Here is a 21,147-nt window from a genome sequence, read left to right on the forward strand (position 1 = left end):
TTTATTCTGTTTACCACAAAAATTCATTTGGTATTTGGTTTTACAAAGACATAGACAGTAAACGTAAATAAATGTTTATGAATAAGGTTTGACATGTAATTGGAAAAAAAAATAAATTTCGTCAGAGGGGGTGAAACTTTTAATAATACTCTATTAGGGTATAATATTAAAGATGTCGCATTTATTTATATGTACAGTTTATCTTATCGACATATCCTGCTGCAAAATTATATAATCCAAATTGTTGTAATTTGTGATTTTATATATGACGTCAGGCTTCGACATATTGTGATTATATATACTATATATATATATATATATATATATATATATATATATATATATATAATACATATAGTATATATATATATATATATATATATATATATATATATATATATATATATATGAATGTATCGATCAAAATGCCATTCCATGATCTGTTTAGAAATTGAAAAAATAAATAAGAAATCATTTAAATTTGCTAAAATGATAACGTAATTTAATTTTCCATTTTTTTTCTGTTTTGTAGGAGACAATCTTCATTATTATTCTTTATAATAATCCTAGAGAGATTTCCTTTAGACAATCCTTGTGGCAAGTAAGGCACATTGTTTCCATATATCGTGCGTTCAAACAAAACTATATAAAATGAAAGGCAGGCATTTTTGCTTTGTACACAACTTGTAGCACAAACTTCTTACTGAATTCTAAGAGCTTGAAGTAATTGTCTTGAAGTTAAAATGCATTTTTACCTTCTCCATTACTTCTTGACATCATGGAGCCCAAACAATACACACTCATATTAAAACTAGGGAAGCTATGGGTATGCCCCACCAATATGCGTCTCAGCCAATATTTTTCCCTTTGGTCTCAGTAACAATAAAACAAGTGTAGACAATGCCAATGGCGGCGAAAGAAGCGTAACTCCAGTACAGACCAGCAGGCGTCAGCAGAGTTTGCATAGGACTATATACCTGGACGGAGGCGAAGCTGAACATATTACCAACTGCGGTGCAGAGGCTCATGACCTTGAAAAGAAGAAGAATTTTGTCAGGGATTCCATCACTGAGCTTAGTCCTCCTAGTTTTGACTTTGTGATGGAAACTTTTAGAACTCTTATTACTACACTGGTCTGCCAGCAGGATGCGAAGATTGAAAATAAGCCAGCTTACAGTCAGTGAAACTCATTAATACTACATTGTCCTGCTAATAGGGTTACAAGACTGAATGCAAGCCAGTTTACGATCGGAGAAACTGTCTCTAGTTAGGAAAAAAAACATGCCATTTCTACACTGTTCTACTATTAAAGTCACAAGCCAGCTTTTAGTTATTGAAAGCGTCATTGATACACTTGTCTGATATCAAGATGACAAGCCAGAGCATATAGTCACTGGAACTACTATTACAACACTGTTCTGTTAACAGAGTGACCAGCCAGTTCATAATTAATGAAATTGTGTGACAAGCCAGTTTATAGTTAATGAAACCGTCATATCTACACCGTTCTGGTGTCAAAGTGACAATCCAGTTTTTATTAATGAAACTGACATATCTACACTGTTCTGGTGTCAAAGTGACAATCCAGTTTATGTTAGTGAAACTGTCATATCTACACTGTTCAGCTATCAAAATGACAAGCCAGTTTATAGTTAATAAAACGGTCATTGCTACACTGTCCGTCCTGCCACAGTGTCAAACCAGTTTCATGTCGCTGAAACTTTCGTTGTCGCACTGTTCAACAATCACAGTGTCAGGCCAGTTTGTAGTCACTGAAACATTTCTACACCGTTCTGCTATCAAAGTGACTATAGTAGATTCACATCACCCGTGTATATGATGCCTAGGCCAGTCCCTTACGACGCTCCTGATTGACTGTTGATAAGCCACTCACAGGGCTGGAAACTCTCAGTCTCTCGAAAGAGTTCACGTAGGCAGGATGTATGTTCCACCTCTCCTGAGGTGGAACATACATCAAAAGTATCCCTCATAAAGGTAGAACAAACATCCTGCCTATGTGAACTCTCGAGAGAGACTGAGAGTTTCCAACCCTGTGATTGGCTTATCAACAGCCAATCAGGAGCGTCGTAAGGGACTGGCCTAGACATCATTAGTACACTGTTCTGCTAAGAAGGTGACAAGATTGCATGCAAGCCAGTTTATAGTCACTAAAACTATTCAACTGTTCTACTGTCAACGTGACAAGACTTAAAGCAATTTCAGGTCACCGTTTGACCCATATCACAAAACAGATTGGTGAAATGTGAGTGGTCATTTTCACGACACTCGCTCGCTCTCAGTCTTACAGGCAATGATACGTTAGGTTTTGAATTTGTGTAAATGTAGTGATAACAACTACTGACACTGAGGTGGTGATCATAATTACCTGGGATCTTATGTTTGTGGGAAAGTATTCGACAGAGAGAAGCCACGGGATAGGTCCTATTCCCAGACTGATGGCAAAGGCGGCAGTCATAAGGCACGCAGTTGGCATCCAGTCCCAGGAGATTCCTGCAGAAGAACTTCAGAACCAGAGGAAGAAGTCTTACTTTGGTGTCACGTCAGATCTGGTTTTCCATTTTATATATGAATAATGTGATAATCCATTTTGCAATTGCAACAAAGTTCGTGACATTTGTTTCATTTATTTAATCTCAAAGACTGAAATTTGACCAATGTGACTTGAAACTCGAGCAACGTTACCTTCATCAACCAGTATTGTAGTGATGTTCTTCTCTGTTTCCAGCAGCACTATGTCGATATCTGATGAGGAAAGAAATGTATATGCCCCTAATATGACGTAGGAAAGCATAATGAGGATTAGTGATACTATAATACACTTCCGACGTCCAATTTTGTCTAGGATAAGTGCTTGCGTAACATTACCGGCCAGTAACAGGACGAACACCAATATGGTGCTGACGTCTTTCTCCAGTGCCAGTCCAGAGGTCTGGAGCATGCGCATAGCATTGGCCTTTATAACCTCAGTGCTGCAGAAGTTTGAGATGAGGAACAACCCAAAGATTACCATGCATTTTTTGAGGACATCCCTTGTGAAAACCCCCGAGCATTCGTTGCTGGAAGCCCCGTTCGTGTTCATTTCTCTCAGGCGCCTGATCTCTTCATCCAGATTGACATCAGGACCTCTCAACAGCCTCAGCAGCCGGCGAGCTTCTTCTTCCCTGTTGCGAACAACGAGGTACGTCGGACTTTCCGGAAGGAAAGGCACCACACAGACTCCGTAAAATAGCAGATGGCCGAGGAGGATTGCCGCCACATAATACCACGTCAGTACCATCCCCAGTCCAATCACAGTGACCGCTCCGATGCCTTTCATGACCTCCGTGGACAAAGAGACTGCGCCCCGGATGGATACGTCGGATATTTCTGCCAAGTAGGTCCGAACTGACGCTCCCAACAGCGCATAGCAGAGGCCTCCAGCGAACCTGGAGTGGAAACTCTTTTTAAAGAGACTGACTGCGATAGAAAAGGTTCTGTTGTCGTCACTTTTCCTTTGTGTTATTCAATAGCAAGAACATCCGTGTGACTAAAGAAGTACCTACGAATTACCTTCCAATGTTTAATTCGATAGCAAGAACATCCGTGTGACTAAAGAAGTACCTACTGAATTACCTTCCAACGAGGACCATTGGAGAGTTGATGGCGAGAAGAACGAGTGCCCATCCAATCGCCCCAGGAACTGCAACAAGCATCATTGATTTCCTCCTTCCGATGCGAGCTACTATCCACCCAGCGCAAGGAAATCCCGGTATCGTAGCGAAGAAAAGCATGCCAGCTGAAATGTTATTATCAGCCATATCATATGAGTTACGTGTGTTGTCTTTCAGGTTATTGTAATGCTTTCATTTGAGAAGGGAATTGCCAGATTACAGTGGACAGCCTTAGGTCAAGCACTACCAAGTAAACCGAGTCAGGATTTTGTCATTGTCTTGTACGATGCTTCAACTTTGATATGGAGAGAATTACCTAATTAGACTATAACTGGTTCACTTAAGGTAGATTCTTGGATGAGCGCTATGCTGACGAGACGTTTGTTTGGCGGCCGCTGATTGGCTGGTACCGGGAGGTAGGCAGCTCCCAGCCAATCAGCGGTCGCCAAACCAACGTCTCGTAGGGATAGGGCTCACCCAAGAATCTACCTTAGTGAACCAGCTGTAGAGACAGTTGGGTATTGTGACGATATGCAGACACACTTGGAGCAGAACTACGAGAAGGGAAGGCAGAATTTCAGAGAGGCCCTTTGTGTCACATGTTACCATAGTCCAATGTGCTCAATTTAAAAAAGGTTTTGGAATGCACTGTAGAAATGACAAGATTCTCAGGTTCAAATATGTTGAATGAGAATGATGGATGTAGAAGGAGGTAGGAATACATTATGTGTTTGTATATCTTTAGCTGTGCAATAATGTGTCTGCTAAATCTGAGCCTTGTGTTACTTCAAATTGAAGTTTAATAAGAATTTACAATACTTTTGTTAGTTTAAACTCAAGTATTGTAGTCAGACCAACTTCTAGTTGCCTCAACAATGATTAAAGGATTAATGTGTCCCCACCAGTCAATATAATATATATATATATATATATATATATATATATATATATATATATATATATATATGTTATCGTTTACAAAGTAAATATTTACCAGCCATATCGACCTCCCAATCCTCAAAATGTATCTGCGGCCCAAATAGAGTCGAGTTGCTTGTCTGAAGACCCGAGGCGAGTACATTTGGCCACCCGAGGGCCATACCAAGATTGAAGTGACCTACGGCCGCTGCGAAGACCATAGTTAGCTGCACCGTGGAAGATCAGGATTAGATTAATAAATATTTCACTTCGGGATTAGATTAATAAATATTTCACTTCGGGATTAGATTAATAAGAATTTTACTTAGGATCTGATTAATAAACATTTCACTTCAGGATCAGATTTATAAACACTTCACTTCTGGATCAGATTAATAAACGTTTCAGATCAGGATCAGATTAATAGAAATTTCACTTCAGGATTAGATTAATAAAAATCTCACTTCAAGATCAGATTAGTAAACGTTTCACTTTAGGATTAGGTTAATAAATATTTCAATTCAGGATTAGATTAATAAAGATACCACTAAAGGATTAGATTAATAAACATTTCACTTCAGGATTAGTTTAATAAAAAAAAATTCACTTCAAGATTAGATTAATAAACATTTCACTTCAGAATCAGATTAGTAAACGTTTCAGATCAGGATCAGACTAATAAGCATTTTACTTTAGGATAAGATTAACAAACGTTTTACTTCAGGATCTGAATAATAAACGTCTCACTTCAGGACCAAATTAATAAACATTTTACTTCCGGATCAGATTAATAAACATTCACTTTTTGGTCCGATCAATAAACGTTTCACTTCAGGACCCTGTGAGAGTCAAGTTTGACTCATTGGGCTGGTAAAACTCCTTTCTTTAATAATAAATTTCAGGACCAGATTAATAAAAAATTTACTTTAGGATCAGATTAGTAAACGTTTTACTTCAGGATCAGATTAAATTAATAAACATTTTACTTCTGTATCAGATTAATAGGCGTTTCCACTCACTCGCACAAGGTACTTCAAACGTTTGCAAATTCAGGGAAAATAACCTTTATGGAAATCCTGAACTAAGATCCAACTCTGCAAGGGAATAGATGATCGAGCTGCTTGTGCATGAACGAGCAAGCATTTCCCCGTTGTTTCCTACATAGCCGAGAATTAATCATAAGATCTGGAGCAAATAAGCATCCTGAGATGCGACCTTCACCCTGAGAAAGTGTGAAGACCCACGATGAATTCTGAAAGGCTGTTTTCGTGAGGTACATAACCTCTTTTATCTTAATATAAACAACATTGCAAGTAAAGAAAACGGAGGTGGGCTTGACTGTTAAAGAGTGACTATAAGAACTGGGAACATCTGCAGACAGCATTATTGATACCGAATGATTGCCTGGGAATGGTTCATTTTTGGGCAATTTTCAAAATGTCCAGTGTATAGCTGACCAAATGACCGGGAGCCTCCTTCCTTAGCATCGTATAATGGTCTGGAAGCGGTTCTTTCTGGACAATTTTGAAATGTCCACTGTAACCGAACGAATGGCTGGGAACTTCCTTTCTTGATTGTCGCATTATGAATTTGTTCAAAGAAGATTGTTAACTAGATGAACGTGCGAGTTTGTATGAAGGATGCTCGCATGCTTGCCTTCTTCCAGAAGAATGAAAGAGAACATTGTGGAAAAAAAATAGGCTGAAGGCTAAGCTTTTCAAACAGGAACTAAGACTTCGTAATATCAGACGTTGAATTCCAATAGTCTTACTGCTGTTATCACGACGGACAAAAATTATATCCAAGAGATCAATCTGGTGTTTCTTTGCAAAAAGAACTTTATTTTTTTTAAAGGATCCAGCCAAAATGAGTTGTTAGAAACAAACTTATAAAGAGGAAGGCTCTTACTGACATGTTCAAACTATCTGAGGAAAGAAAACGAAGAGAGAATAGAGTTTAGGATTTAGGCCAAAAGGCCAATCGCTGGGACCTAAGAGGTTCGTTCATTCAGCTGAAAGGGAAATTGACAGTAAGAAAGCTTTAAGGAAGGAAATGAACGGAGATACAGTAAAAGAATTGGGGAGAGTTCGCAGCTAGGGGACGAAGGGACGCTGCAAAGACCTTAAGTAATGCCTACAGTCCACCCCACTAACGGCTCTACCCAGTTCATCTTTGGACAAGTAGTTTACGTGCTTGCCTACCGATTCGGTAGTCCCGAGTTGGATTCCCTGCTCTGCCAACGGGGAGTCAGAGATATTTGTTTCTGGTGATTAGAAATTAATTACTCGATATAATGTGGTTTGGATCCCACAATAAGCTGTAGATCCCGTTGCTAGGTAACCAGTTGGTTCTTAGCCACGTGAAAATATCTAATCCTTCGGGCCAGCCCTAGGAGAGCTGTTAATCAGTTCAGTGGTCTGGTTAAACCAAGAGATACTTATGAAGGCACGTCCCTACGGAGGAAAGAAAATGAAGGTTGCATTGATATGAACCAAAAGATTATATTCCCTGTCAGAATCCCGTGGAATTAAATGTGATCACTTGCAAGTGTTTTGTTATTATATTTTACTTCTCCTTATTATTAGCCTCCTTTGAAGATACAAGATTATTAGGAAAAGGCTAGAATTAACTTGTGATTAACCGTCGATATATATATATATATATATATATATATATATATATATATATATATATATATATATATATATATATATATATATTATATATATATATATATTATTAAGAGAAACATGACAGAATTACCAGTTAATTTAATCTTTTTCCCCATAATCTATTTTAAAAGGAGGTATATATATATATATATATATATATATATATATATATATATATAGAGAGAGAGAGAGAGAGAGAGAGAGAGAGAGAGAGAGAGAGAGAGAGGCACGTAATATAATTCAGATTACTTACAGCGAATATATCAGAGCAGCGCCAAGATTATTGCTGTAAGAGAGTTACAAAATCTTCTTGCATATAAGTCAATTTAGGCTCTCTCTCTCTCTCTTCTACCTACCTGTTTAGCATATCTGACTCCTCTCTCGGACGGCGACTCCTTTCCCTTGTTCATCTCATCTTTTCAAAATAAAAAAAATATATATTATTTTTCCTACAGTCACGCAAACCTTTTAAGTATATTTTATTCAAAACTTCAAGCGCCAATGCACTGCATCACTATGCTAATACTACAGTCCTCTTTATTAATTCATTCAGATTTTTATATATTTATTTATCAGTTTGTGAATTCATTTTTTCTTCTTGTTGGGTGATCTCTAGTTGCTCTCTTTCTCATTATCTTCTGTTGCTTCTTTCTAATGAACACCATTATATTCTTTGGAAGCTTGAATTTCAAGACAATGGCCCGTTGGTGGGCTTGTTCCATATGAATAAGGTTCATTTTCTGACTAATAATAATAATAATAATAATAATAATAATATTTCGGAAGGAGACCCTCTCGTAGGGAAGTTTAATAGTGGTGAAGCAGCAACCATTTTTAACAAAATAATAATAATAATAAATACAGATGTCATATCATTTTTAACCAAACAACAAAAGCCATGACTTACCGACAGTCAGCCACACTGTTCCAATAATGCGTTGATTATGGCAAGATTTCTTTCGATAACTAGTTTAGTTTTATTTACTTACAGAATTATAGTATTATTATGATATCACAAAGAGAGACTTGTTTCACTTAAGTTTGAGTTGCACCAGAACCATTAAATTTTAGGTTGTTATCAGGGGACTCTGCTACTAAAGATGATAACACCGTATTCTTTGGAAGCTTGAATTTCATGTCGGTGGCCCCCTGTGGTGGGCTTGTTCCATATGAGTAGGTTTCATCTTCTGCAATAATAATAATAATAATAATAATAATAATAATAATAATAATAATAATAATAATAATAATAATAATGAACTAAGGCACCTCTGTAACGAGGTTATAATATTGACAATTAAAAGCCACAGTAGTGTTATATATATATATATATATATATATATATATATATATATATATATATATATATATATATATATAACACTACTGTGGCTTTTAATTGTCAATATTATAACCTCGTTACAGAGGCGCCTTAGTTCATTATTATTATTATTATTATTATTATTATTATTATTATTCAGAAGATGAAACCTACTCATATGGAACAAGCCTTCAAAAATGCATTAAAATAATATTATTATTATTATTGTTGTTATTATTATTATTATTATTATTATTAACAATAATATTGAGAATTAAAAGCCACAGAAGTGTTTATAATATATAATATATATATATATATATATATATATATATATATATATTTATATATATATTTTATATATATAAGATATATATATTTGTAGTATTATAACACGTTCTGTGGCTTTTAATTCTCAATATTATTAATAATAATAATAATAATAATAATAATAATAATATTGTTTTAATGCATATTTGAAGGCAATAAGAATTACAAGTTACTTCTATCCTTTTCCCAATTCATCTTCTGAATAATTAATATTAATAATAACAATAATGATAATAATAACAATAATTTTTAATTGGGAAAAACTCTCTATCGAGAGATTTTATATAATATTCTAAGGGGTCCCTTAGAATAAAATAACAACAATAATACTAATATTGTTTTCATGCCTTTATGAAGCCATTAATGATTAGCAATTACTTCTAGCCTTTTCCCAACAACCTTGTCTCTTGAAAGGAGGTTACTATATATATTATTAACCTTCTCTCGCCATTTCAGTATTCAGAAAACTCATAATTCGCACGATTACAATCTTCGACTTTTCAATTAACCTATGGTTTAATTCACTTTACTCATCCAGAAAACAAAAGCGTTAAAAAAGGAAAGAATTTTGAAACTTACCTTTTATTTGATTCGCCGGCGGATTTGCTTGTATTTTCATATCGTTCTCATCCGTCATATCCAACTGAAAGTTAAACAAAAGGATAATAATTCTTCTTCTTTTTTTTGCATATATTTACAAATATTCACCTGAGAAGGAAATGACCGAAGAACTCATATATCTGTTTTCCCAGAATTTTCCGCTGAAAAGCCATTAACTAATAAAACGACATCTAGTGGTCACATTCCCTAAATCTGTAGGGGAAAAAAAGCCTAATTTCTTATATATAGAATATATAAAATTTAGAGAGAGAGAGAGAGAGAGAGAGAGAGAGAGATAGAGAGAGAGGAGAGAGAAGTATACCAAGAGGACACGAGAGAGAGACCTGAGGTAGAGAGAGAGAGAGAGAGAGAATGCATCCTGAAGTGTCTAGACCTGCAGTTCAAAAGCCGCAACTTATTTCGTAACCTCCTGAAACTAAATCTGACAGAATCTCTCAACTGATAATCACTGACTACTGGTCAGTGATTGTCTGTGACCAATCCGACCTTCAGATGTCTTTTGAGTGCCCATAATCATTTTATCGGGTCATATTGAAGTGGTCATATTTTTTTCCCCTGCGCCCTACTTTTGTTGTGTAATAATAATAATAAAATAATTAATAATAATAATAATAATAATAATAATAATAAATGATATTTTAGAAGAAGATCCTCTTTTAAAACAAATTTTTCTGATTACTTGCTGAGCCAGAAAAAGCGAGTAATAAGAAAAAAATAGAAAAGAATTAATCTTATATATTATCTTTTCTATTTTTCTTATTACTTGCTGAGCCAGAAAGGCGAGTAATAAGAAAAATAGAAAAGATAATATATAAGATTAATTTGCTTAATTCTGCCATTTTATTCAGAAGAAGAAGAAGAGGAAGGACAATTATCATTTATAACGAAAATAGTTATAATAAAATGCTTTATTATTTTTGTGCTTACAGAGGATAAAACCACCCTGTACATCATGGCTGATTGATTGACTGACTGGTGAATGTTTCATATAATGACCTGGCACTCAAATAATACTCATGGTAGATTATGTGATCTGGAAAGATCGGAATACAAAGGATTATAAGTAAAACAAAACCGAGCGTCTCAGTGGCGTGATCGGTATGGTCTTGACCTGCTACCTCGGTGGCCGCGAGTCCGATTCGCGGGCATTCCATTGAGGTGTGAGAGATGTGTATTTCTGGTGATAGAAGTTCACACTCGACGTGGTTCGGAGGTCACGTAAAGCCGTTGGTCCCGTTGCTGAATAACCACTGGTTCCACGCAACGTAAAATCACCATACAAACAAATAAGTAAAGAAACGAAATATTTTACGGAGCATGCACACAGATCGCTACAAAGAGCGGGCGTATGAGATTTAATGTGCCCTCAAGTTTTTGTCAACAATTTAATAAGCGAGTCTGATGCGGTGGGCCAGACAGGAATGCTGCTGTTAAAATTTGTAAAAACGTAGTCTGCTCAAGATTTTAACTTCACGGCAAACCACTAAGAATGCTCTTCATCTTTTAGGACTTTTATTTTTGTTTAATGTGACCTCAGGGTGAGTCCACACCGCGAGTAAAATAAGTTGTAAACATGCCAGCAACTTCTGTAAACACATCACAAACAGGTTCAATACAAGTCAGCAACTTGCTGGTAGTCTCTAGCCAGTGTTTCTCATGATTATCCAGCATTTGCTCAGAAATTCGGTCTCCACATACGGTCGTTGACTTGTTTGCTTCCTGTTTGTGATATGTTTGCGACAAGTTTCTGACATGTTTTAACTGAAGTGTGGATGTACCCCAATATCTGAGATATGTATGTGACAAGTTTCCAGCATATGATTATCCAGCATTTGCTTAATGATTTGGTCTCCATTTCTGGTTGTTGACTTGTTTTTTTTGTGTTTGTGATATGCATGTGACAAGTTTCCGACATGTTTTTAATGGAGTGTGGATGCATCCTAATGTCTGAGATATGTATGTGACAAGTTTCCAACATACCATTATCCAGCATTTGCTTACAGATTTGGTCTCTATTTCTGGTCATTTAGTCGTTTTCGTTGTGTTTGAGATATGTATGTGACAAGTTTCCGACATGTTTTTTAGTGGAGTGTGGATGCACCCTAATGTCTGAGATATGTATTGCCACAAGTTCCAACATACCATTATCCAGCATTTACTTACAGATTTGGTCTCTATTTCTGGTCGTTGACATGTTTTCGTCCTGTTTGAGATATGTATGCAACAAGTTTCTGACATGTTTATGACACTAATGTTTATCAAATAAAAGGTTAATTCTCAAACAAAGGAAAATCATATGAATGACTCTTCCTAGAATTGTGACAATCCGTGAAACTTCGAAGTTGCTCCATGAAGCAACTGTTAGGAGAGGGTGGAAAAGGAAGATAGGAGAAAAACTATGAACGGAGGTACAGTAAAAAAAAAAAAAAAAATGGTAAGGGGCTGCAGCCAGTGACCGTAGGGACGCCGCAAAGAACCTTAAAAGCATATTTAAAGGACCTTGGCAATGCCCACAGTCCGCTGCGTGAGGTGGACTGACCGCAATGTCTCCCTAAAACCTTGGCACTTTAAGAATTAATTTGATATAATGAGGTCCAGCATTTCTTAAGAAAGAGTCCTTTGCGTGAAGAATCCAGGCTACTCAAATGATAGACTAAGGGACCTTCTGAGTAAAAAAATGTCACACGGATGTATAAGTCTCAGCCAACATAATACTCTTAACATTGAGACGTCATTTTATGGTGAAATAATCTTTTCGTGCTGTCACAAGGCTGTTTTTAAAGATATCTTGCCCAATACACTGAAAATTTTAGGACAATTATAGTAAGATCCGTCAAATGGTGAGTTAGGCTACAGTGTCATAGTTAGAAACCTTACTTTTTTTTTTACACTTAACCCTCTAAACCCCGTAGGAAGTTATTGCCGTCAGCTCACCTCGTGCGGTGTACTGTAAGTATTACTTACAGGTTCTTTGCAGTGTGCCTTCGGCACTCTAGCTACAACCCCGTTCCTTTCTTTATACCCTCCTTTCATATTCTCCTTCTTCCATCCTCTTCTAATATTTGATTCATAGTCCAACTGCTTTGAGGTTTTCCTCTTGTTACACCTTTCAAACATTTTACTGTCGGTTTCCCCTTCAGCACTGAATGATGACCTCATAGGTTCCCGTACTTGGTCTTTGGCCTAAAGCCTATATTCAGTTCAACAAACCCTCTAAAGTGTAAACAACCACACATTTATGCATACACACAAACCCTCTAAAAATATCTTGAAATAACCAACCTTGTTTACGTATGATATCAACTCCATGTTGTATGTAGGCCGATGTCAAATCCTAGAATTCAAGCGGTTAGATATTTAGCCAAGTGAAGCCAGCACTCCAAGCAGCAGCAGACCTTTACTGTGTGCGGTTGGCATTGACACTGAACTGGACAACAACGCTCCTGAACAGACTCAGTGCACAAGGCAACTTAAATTGGTATCCCGATGGAAATGTGTGTGTATGTGTGCGTTTAAAAAAAAAAATCTTTTCATCTGAAGGGCAACACGCTATAGCTCTCCTTCTCCCTTATTTGGTTGATGTAAGACTAGAAACCTATGCCACATAAAGGTTAGAGAAAGAGAGAGAGAGAGAGAGAGAGAGAGAGAGAGAGAGAGAGAGAGAGAGACGAGAGAGAGATGACGAAGAGAAGAACGAGAGATCCGAAGGAGAGGGAGAGAGAGAGAGAGAGAGAGAGAGAGAGAGAGAGAGAGAGAGAGAGCAAAAATTTGAGGGAAAGAATATCCTCAAGATGTTGATGGACGTGGTAATAAGCAAGTCTTCTCAATTCACTTCGATAATCACATTTTCGGCGCCAAGGAGGAATTCGTGTAGTCGAATTCGTTCCGTTTACAGACGCTAAGTACACAATGAAAAATCGATTTTAATGTTTATTGATGAACCACATTTCCGTTTTAAAGCACGAACCGAGGTTGTTTTCTATCCGTTTGTGGGTCTAAGCAACTTAGCAACTTAAATGTTTGGTCATGTTCAAAGATTGTGTTGTGACTGAATAGACTAGCCTCTGATGATGTAAACATTAATACCTGAGGTTATAAATTTTCCTTGCGTGATGGAAGCCTTGATCTAATTCTAGAAACCAAGTTTTACGTAGACATCCCCTCTGGTATTAATGACGGTCACATTTGAAGCTCCTAATTTCGATAGTGGAGTTTATCCCGTATGATTAACTGATGTTGTGGCGCCTTAATGTATAGGCCAATAACGGAGACCGTGCACATGTATCACTCCAGTCACCGCACCCTTATGTTAGGGGGTTTCGGGACTTCCTCTAATGCTAATATTGATATTGGCAAGAATAGTAAAAGAAGTAATTTCTCAAACTCCATCGCCATCAGAAACGTTTTGACTTAAACTGGATCTTGACCCCCAGCGAAGTTCTTGGTCGCTATCTAGGACTAACATTTCCTTTGGGGTCTTTATCTTCATGACATTTGCAGTCTTTTGTTTATGCTTTTATCGCCAAAGGGCGTGCACCAAACACTCCGCAAAGGCGGATACATATCGAGTTAAAACCTTGTGGGTCACTATCTAGGAAAGATCCCTTAAACTTTCCCCTTTGTGGGAATAAACGTAAAATAACTTCTCTTTCTCCCCTCTGTCTTGACATCTTTATATCTGACCTCCTTTTAGGTCTGCCTTAATCAATCCTTGTTTTCCATGATTTCCTGAGCTTTGAGATTTATTTTCTTCACATCCTCTTGGCACTGTATCTCTCCAATAATTCCTTTCATAATATGATCTTCCCACCATGAATTCTAATATTCTAATGTCATATTACAGTCTTTTGTACTTTGTATGCCATTACTGTGAGGTTCTTTCCCCATTCTCCTGGTTCTGCTTCTTCGATCAAGGTTTTCAGATACATATTTTAGTGAACTCATGTAAGGATGGCTCTCCATCTTTCATGAAGTCACTACATTTTGTTATTTCAGAAAGTTCTTGGACGTTAACATTTGCACGAGGGCCCTTCAGCTTCTGCTGGTCCCTTTACTGTGTCCTGTGCAAGATATATAGTTCCACATTGGACGAGTCGATTTCACGCTCGGCTACCAATCCGGTGGTCCGGAGTTCGATTCTCGGCTCGGCCAACGCGGAACCATAGGAATTTACTTCTGGTGATAGAAATTCATTTCACGATATAATGTGGTTCAGATAAGCTGTGGGTCCCGTTGCTAGGTATCCAATTGGTTCCTAGTTACGTAAAAATATCTAATCCTGCACAAGATATACATATGCCTGTCAGTGTAACTGACAATTAAACGAGAGAATTAAACTTCAGCTCTATAGCATGGTGTGAACTACTTTTCTAGTTACAACCACATGGCTTTACAGGCCCCTCTACAAGAACAAACTTTTATTCTCCCATTTGGAAGTCGGAGTCATTTACGGACCTATCTGGTGACCAATAAGACTGAATTAGGATGCATGTGACTCAGTTATGAAGAGATTTATGTATTATTACTTTGGCTGCCATATTACATGGTTTCTAGACCACTAAGTAAGAATTCTCACCTCTTATAAAATTGACTGATTCATAGACTTTTGACATACATGCAAAGCACTGGGGCTGAAACAGAAATGGACAGTGAAAAGGTTTGAAAGGTGTAACAGGAGGAAGACGTCGCAGTTGCCTTATGAACCAATTGTTATGAGAGGGTGGACAGTAAGATGGAAGAAAGAGAATATGAATGAAGGCACAGCAAAAGTTATGAAAGGGGATTGCAACTAAGGGCCAAAGGGACGCTAAACAGCACCTCAAGTAATGCCTACATTGCACTGCATGAGTTGCACTGACGAAACTAACCCCCTACAGAGCTGGCTGATGGACTAATGAGTTGAAATACTCAGCTATCATAGGATTGGATAAACCAAAAAATGTCACAATATGGTCAAGAATGGCAGTAGTAATGGAGTCTGCTGTACAGATACTGCTGCAGCAAGGATAAAGGGAATCCCATTTATGTAATCTTAGTAGGAAGACATAAAAGCATCAAACTTTCTCCTGCTTTTAAGGAAATGTTACTTACAAAAAGTTTGGGATGAAGACAGAAGGCAGGGCATGAGAATAAATCTAGGAAGAGCACACTGGGGAGGTAAGAAGGGAATGTCAACAATCTGACTCAGGATGGGTAGTGTTAAGGGATGAAGCCTTGCCTACATTGCTTTCACCAAACTGAAACTGGTGAACATTAATGTTTATTTGTCGTAACTTGAATCTGAGACTATAGTACATAGTTACAGTATGCATGTGACAATTTATTATTCCAAGTCTTACAAGTATGGTGACTGCTTGGAAACGATTTAATGCAGATTAGAATCAAACGTGGCATTTGGTCACCTAAGCGAGGGCAATTTACTAAATTACACAAGATGATGTTAGTGCATGAAACACTGAAAATAACACATTGTGAAACTAAGTGATAACATGAACATGATATTGTTATGATACAATAAAGTTTCACACCTACTTACCTGGCAGATATATACTTAGCTATAGACTCCGTCGTCCCCGACAGAAATTCAAATTTCGCGGCACTCGCTACAGGTAGGTCAGGTGATCTACCGCCCTGCCCTGGGTGGCAGGACTAGGAACCATTCCCGTTTTCTATCAGATTTTCTCTCTTCCACCTGTCTCCTGCGGGGAGGCTGGGTGGGTCATCAATCGTATATATCTGCCAGGTAAGTATGTATGAAACTTTGTATTATAACAATATCATTTTCATACATTCAACTTCCCTGTCAGATATATACTTAGCTGATTGACACCCTTTGGTGGAGGGTAAGAGACAGCTAACTACTGAGACAGGTAAACAATATATGTTGTAGGTATTTATAGACCTTGGTTCCTACCTGATTAGGTGGAAGACTTCGTGGCTACTGCCTAGGAGTCTGCTTCACCTCAAGAGCCTTAGCGAGATAGTGATCTGTGGCCAAGAGTTCTTGTGGGTCTGTCAATGGGGTCTTATCCACATACTCGGCAGAGCCTGACTGGCATTTGTCAATGGGTGCTAATCCACTTATATGACAATACGCCTTATTTAAGGAGCACACAACCGATCCCGATCGCCCGATCCTAACACCTGTGTTAGTTCTAAGATTGCCAAGAGTTATCCCCCAAACTCTTCACAAACAACCCATAACTCGAAATACACAGTCAATACGCACACACTAAAGTACAAAAAAAAACGTTGTACCCCTCTGATAGTCAGATACCACTGGAGTTCCTTACTGAACCGAAGTGACGGCTGCCTGTGCGACATCTGACACTTCTTCCAGCAGGAAGTCAAGAACGTATCCAACGAAGAACGTATCCAACGAGAGGGTTACGTACATAAAATTAAGGATCAGCGCTTGCTCCAATACCCAGGACTGTATCCGCTGACACAAACGGACCTAGAGAAAAACATTTCTCGTACGTTACGCGCACGTCCTTCAAGTAATGAGATGCAAACACCGAGTTGCACCTCGAATATGTTGCTTCCAAGATATTCTTAAGCGACATATTTCTCTGGAAAGCAATAGACGTTGCGATAGCTCTTACTTCGTGAGCTCTCACTCTCAAGAGTTTAAAAGTCATCTGGGCAGTTCTTATGTGCCTCCGTAATTACGCTTCTTACAAAGAAGGCCAAGGCATTCTTCGACATCGGTCTTTTGGGGTCCTTTACCGAGCACCATAGACCGTGTTGCGAACCCCCCATCTGTTTATTCCTGTCCAGATAGAATTTAAGCGCTCTGACCGGGCAAAGAGACCTCTCAGCCTCTCTACCTACTAGGCTAGTCAGGCCCTTTACCTCGAAGCTCCTGGGCCAGGGCTTCGAGGGATTCTCATTCTTTGCAAGAAAAAGAGTCTGGAACGAACAAATAGCAGAGTCTCCTTTGAAGCCCACTCTTGACTCAAGGGCGTGCAGCTCACTGATTCTCTTCGCCGTAGCGAGAGACAAAAGAAATAGGCACTTTCTCGTAATGTCCCGAAAGGAAGCCCTATGAGGTGGTTCGAACCTTTCGGAAGACAGAAATCTTAGGACCACGTCCAGATTCTGGCTCAGAACTCTAGGTTCTTTTGATTTGGATGTTTCAAAAGAACGAATGAGATCGTGCACATCTTTATTGTTGGCCAAATCTAGGCCTCTGTTCCTGAAAACGGCCGAGAGCATACTTCTGTATCCTTTGATGGTACAGAAAGATGCGATTTCTCCTTCAAGAAAAGAAGGAAATCTGCAATCTCGGTCACAGAGGTATTGGAGGAGGACAGCTTCTTCGACCTACACCAACTTCTGAACACCTCCCACTTCGATTGGTATACTCGCATAGTAGATGATCTGCGGGCTCTAGCGATTGCGCTTGCCGCCTTGCGAGAAAACCCTCTCGCTCTGACAAGTCTTTCGATAGTCGAAAGGCAGTCAGAGCAAGAGCGGGGAGGTTTTGATGGTACCTCTCGAAGTGGGGCTGTTTGAGCAGATCTGTCCTGTTTGGAAGAGATCTGGGGAAGTCCACCGTCCACTCCATTACCTCTGTGAACCAATCTCGGGCTGGCCAATATGGGGCTATCAGAGTCATCCTTGTCCCCTTCGAGGCCACAAACTTTCTGATCACTTCCCCCAGGATCTTGAATGGGGGAAAAGCGTAAACATCCAGTCCGGACCAATTTAGGAGAAAGGCGTCTACTGCAAAAGCTCTGGGGTCGTCTGCCAGAGAGCAAAAGGTGTCTATCCTCTTGAAGAGGAACGTCCCCTAAAGAGACCAAAGGATCTAACACACTTCTGAGTGGAGGGTCCATTCTGTGGGAAGGACCTGGAACCTCCTGCTCAGCCTGTCCGCTCTCACATTCCTCTCTCCTTGGACAAACCTTGTCAGTAGAGTTATGTTTCTTTGATCTGCCCATATAAGAAGGTCTCTTGTCAGTTCGTAGAGAGAGAGCGAGTGAGTCCCTCCTTGTTTTCTTACATAAGCCAGAGCGGTGGTGTTGTCGGAGTTTATCTGCACTACCCCGTCTCTGACTATCTGCTCGAAGCCCTTTAGAGCAAAATGAATGGCTAAGAGCTCCTTGCAATTTATGTGCCATGACGCCTGCTCTTCCGACCAGGTGCCTGACACTTCTCTCGATCCTAAGGTTGCACCCCAACCCGTCTCCGACGCGTCTGAATATAATTTCAGGTTCGGGTTCCGAACTTCCAGGGACACACCTCTGTTTTCCTCTAGAGGGAGTAACCACCACCTTAAGTGATTTTTCACCTCTACAGGAATCAGAAATGTATCGGAGAGCTGTCCTGTCTTCCAATTCCAATTCCTTTTCAGGAAGAACTGTAGAGGACGGAGATGCAGTCTTCCTAGAGGAAAGAACTGTTCCAGCGAGGAAAGGGTCCCCAGAAGGCTCAACCATTCCCTCGCTGAACTGCGCTCCTTCCCTAAGAAGCTGGAGACTGTAGCGCAACCTTTTGATATTCTCTCTTGAGAAGGAAACACTCGAAAACCCCGAGAATCCATCCGAATCCCCAGATAAACCATGTTCTGGCTGGGGATCATCTGAGATTTCTCGAGGTTCACGATCAATCCTAACGACCTTGTCAGGTTTAATGTCGTTGAAAGGTCCTCCAAACACTCTCTGCGATCTGGCCCTGATGAGCCAGTCGTCCAGGTATAGGGAGATGTTTATTCCCATCAGATGTAGATGTCTTGCCACATTCTTCATTATACTTGTGAAGACTTGAGGAGCCGTGGACAGGCCGAAACACAGGGCCCTGAACTGATAGATCCTTCCCTCCATCATTAAACGAAGGTACTTCCTCGATGAATGATGAATCGGGACGTGGAAATAGGCGTCTTGAAGATCGAGAGACACCATCCAATCTCCTTGGCGAAGGGCTGCAAGAACTGAAGCAGACGTTTCCATACTGAACTTCTGTTACTCTACAAATCTGTTCAGCGCACTTACATCTAGTACTGGTCTCCATCCCCCCGAAGCTTTCGCTACTAGAAAAAGGCGATTGTAAAACCCCGGGGAGTTGTGGTCCAGTACTAGCTCGATTGCCCTTTTGTCCCACATCTGTTCCACCTTTTGACGAAGAGTATCCATCAGTACAGGGTCCTTGTATCTGGCAGACAGTTCCCTCGGTGTTGATGTCAGGGGAGGGCTGTCCTTGAATGGGATATAATATCCCTTCTTGATGACCGACATGGTCCATGTGTCGGCTCCTATGCTTGCCCAGGCTTCCGCAAATTCTTGTAACCTGGCACCTACTGGTGTTTGGAGGATCACTTTCTCATTTCCCCTTTTTAAAGGGTCGGAAGGAAGCTCTTCCTCTTCTTTCCGTAGACTTTCTTTTGGATATTGTTCTAGCAAGAGGGCCTCCTCGAAAGGGCTGCTGCGGTGGACGAGCCTCTTTCTTATTTTCATTGGTCACAGGCCTATTCTTCCTCGATGATTGCCTGAGGAGATCTTGCGTCGCCTTCTCAGTTAGCGAATGTGATATGTCCTTCACCAACTGAGAAGGGAACAAATGCTCTGATAGCGGGGCAAACAGCAAGGCGGCTCTCTGCGAAGGAGAGACGGCCTTAGTGAGGAAAGCACTATAAACTGCTCTCTTCTTTAACATCCCCGCACCAAAGAGGGAGGAGATCTTTGCCGAACCATCCTGAACTGGTTTGTCAATGCATGTAAGTATGCTATGCAAAGCTTCTGGGTTTAGGCCTTCCGCTTCATGGATCTTTTTGGCCAAAACCCCAAGGGACCAATCCAGGAAATTGAAAACCTCCAAGACGTGGAAAAGCCCCTTGAGGAGGTGGTCCATTTCCGAAAGGCCCCATGTTGCTCAGGCCGAGTTCAAAGCGTGCCTTCTCGAGGAGTCTACGAGACTCGAGAAGTCTGATTCAGCCGAAGTAGGCAGAGACAATCCCATATTTTCTCCTGTCTCATACCATATGCCTCTTCTGCCCATCAGTTTGGCCGGAGGCATACAAAAGACCGTCCTCCCCAGTTCCTTTTTAGTTTTAATCCAGGAATCTAGAGACTGCAGGGCCCTCTTCATCGATATGGCCGGTCTCATCTTAAGGAAGGACGAAGACTTGAGAGATTTAGCGCTCGAAAATAGAGAGCGCGGAGAAGGAGGAGCAGCTGGAGTCAAAGAATCTCCATATTCTTCCAGAAGGAGAGAAGTAAGAACTTTATAGTTCGACAGTCCCTCTTTGTTAATCACCTCATCTTCCGATACTTCCTCTAAGTCGAGAGGATCGGAAGGAGAATGCTCCCTTCTTTCGCCTGTCTCTTCGTTGGACTTTTTCCTTTCTGTCAAAGAAGAACTTCTATCAGGTGAGGGACTAAGAGATATTGTCTCCCTACGCCTCCCCATAGGCGAATCTTGACTAATTGGCGCCTGGCGCCTATCAGGCTCTTCGCGCATAGTAGGCGCCTCACACTTGTTTGTATCTTCCATCCTAGCTGGCACCTGGCGCCTGGTTGGCGTTTGGCGCCTGGTTGGCGTTTGGCGCCTGGAATGATCTCGGATATAATCAGGCGCTTTGTGCCTGGCTGGCTCATCCCTTCCTGTGAGAACG

General features: G+C 39.8%; 1 protein-coding gene across 1 annotated transcript; it reads right to left on the bottom strand.

The window, feature by feature from the left end:
* Positions 1-392: 392 nt before the first annotated feature.
* On the bottom strand, positions 393-12,977 carry LOC135207555 (facilitated trehalose transporter Tret1-like). Its single transcript, XM_064239384.1, has 8 exons — positions 12,816-12,977; positions 9,492-9,555; positions 7,618-7,676; positions 4,666-4,816; positions 3,634-3,796; positions 2,705-3,446; positions 2,387-2,524; positions 393-1,031 (listed from the first exon to the last, which is right to left on the bottom strand). Exons 1-8 carry the CDS (start codon positions 12,840-12,842, stop codon positions 849-851), a joined length of 1,527 nt encoding a protein of 508 aa, XP_064095454.1. The 5' UTR covers positions 12,843-12,977; the 3' UTR covers positions 393-848.
* Positions 12,978-21,147: the final 8,170 nt, after the last annotated feature.

The sequence above is a fragment of the Macrobrachium nipponense genome, chromosome 32 (assembly GCF_015104395.2).
Source record: "Macrobrachium nipponense isolate FS-2020 chromosome 32, ASM1510439v2, whole genome shotgun sequence".
Classification (NCBI taxonomy): Eukaryota; Metazoa; Arthropoda; class Malacostraca; order Decapoda; family Palaemonidae; genus Macrobrachium; species Macrobrachium nipponense.

Excerpts from the sequence above, each read along its gene's own strand:
- LOC135207555 (XM_064239384.1), bottom strand. The coding sequence starts at position 12,842 with ATGGAGTTGATATCATACGTAAACAAG. Across the intron at positions 7,677-9,491 it reads GCCGGCGAATCAAATAAAAG|ATGAGATGAACAAGGGAAAG; the intron begins GTAAGTTTCAAA and ends TATTTTGAAAAG. Across the intron at positions 4,817-7,617 it reads GAGTCAGATATGCTAAACAG|CTAACTATGGTCTTCGCAGC; the intron begins GTAGGTAGAAGA and ends TCCACGGTGCAG.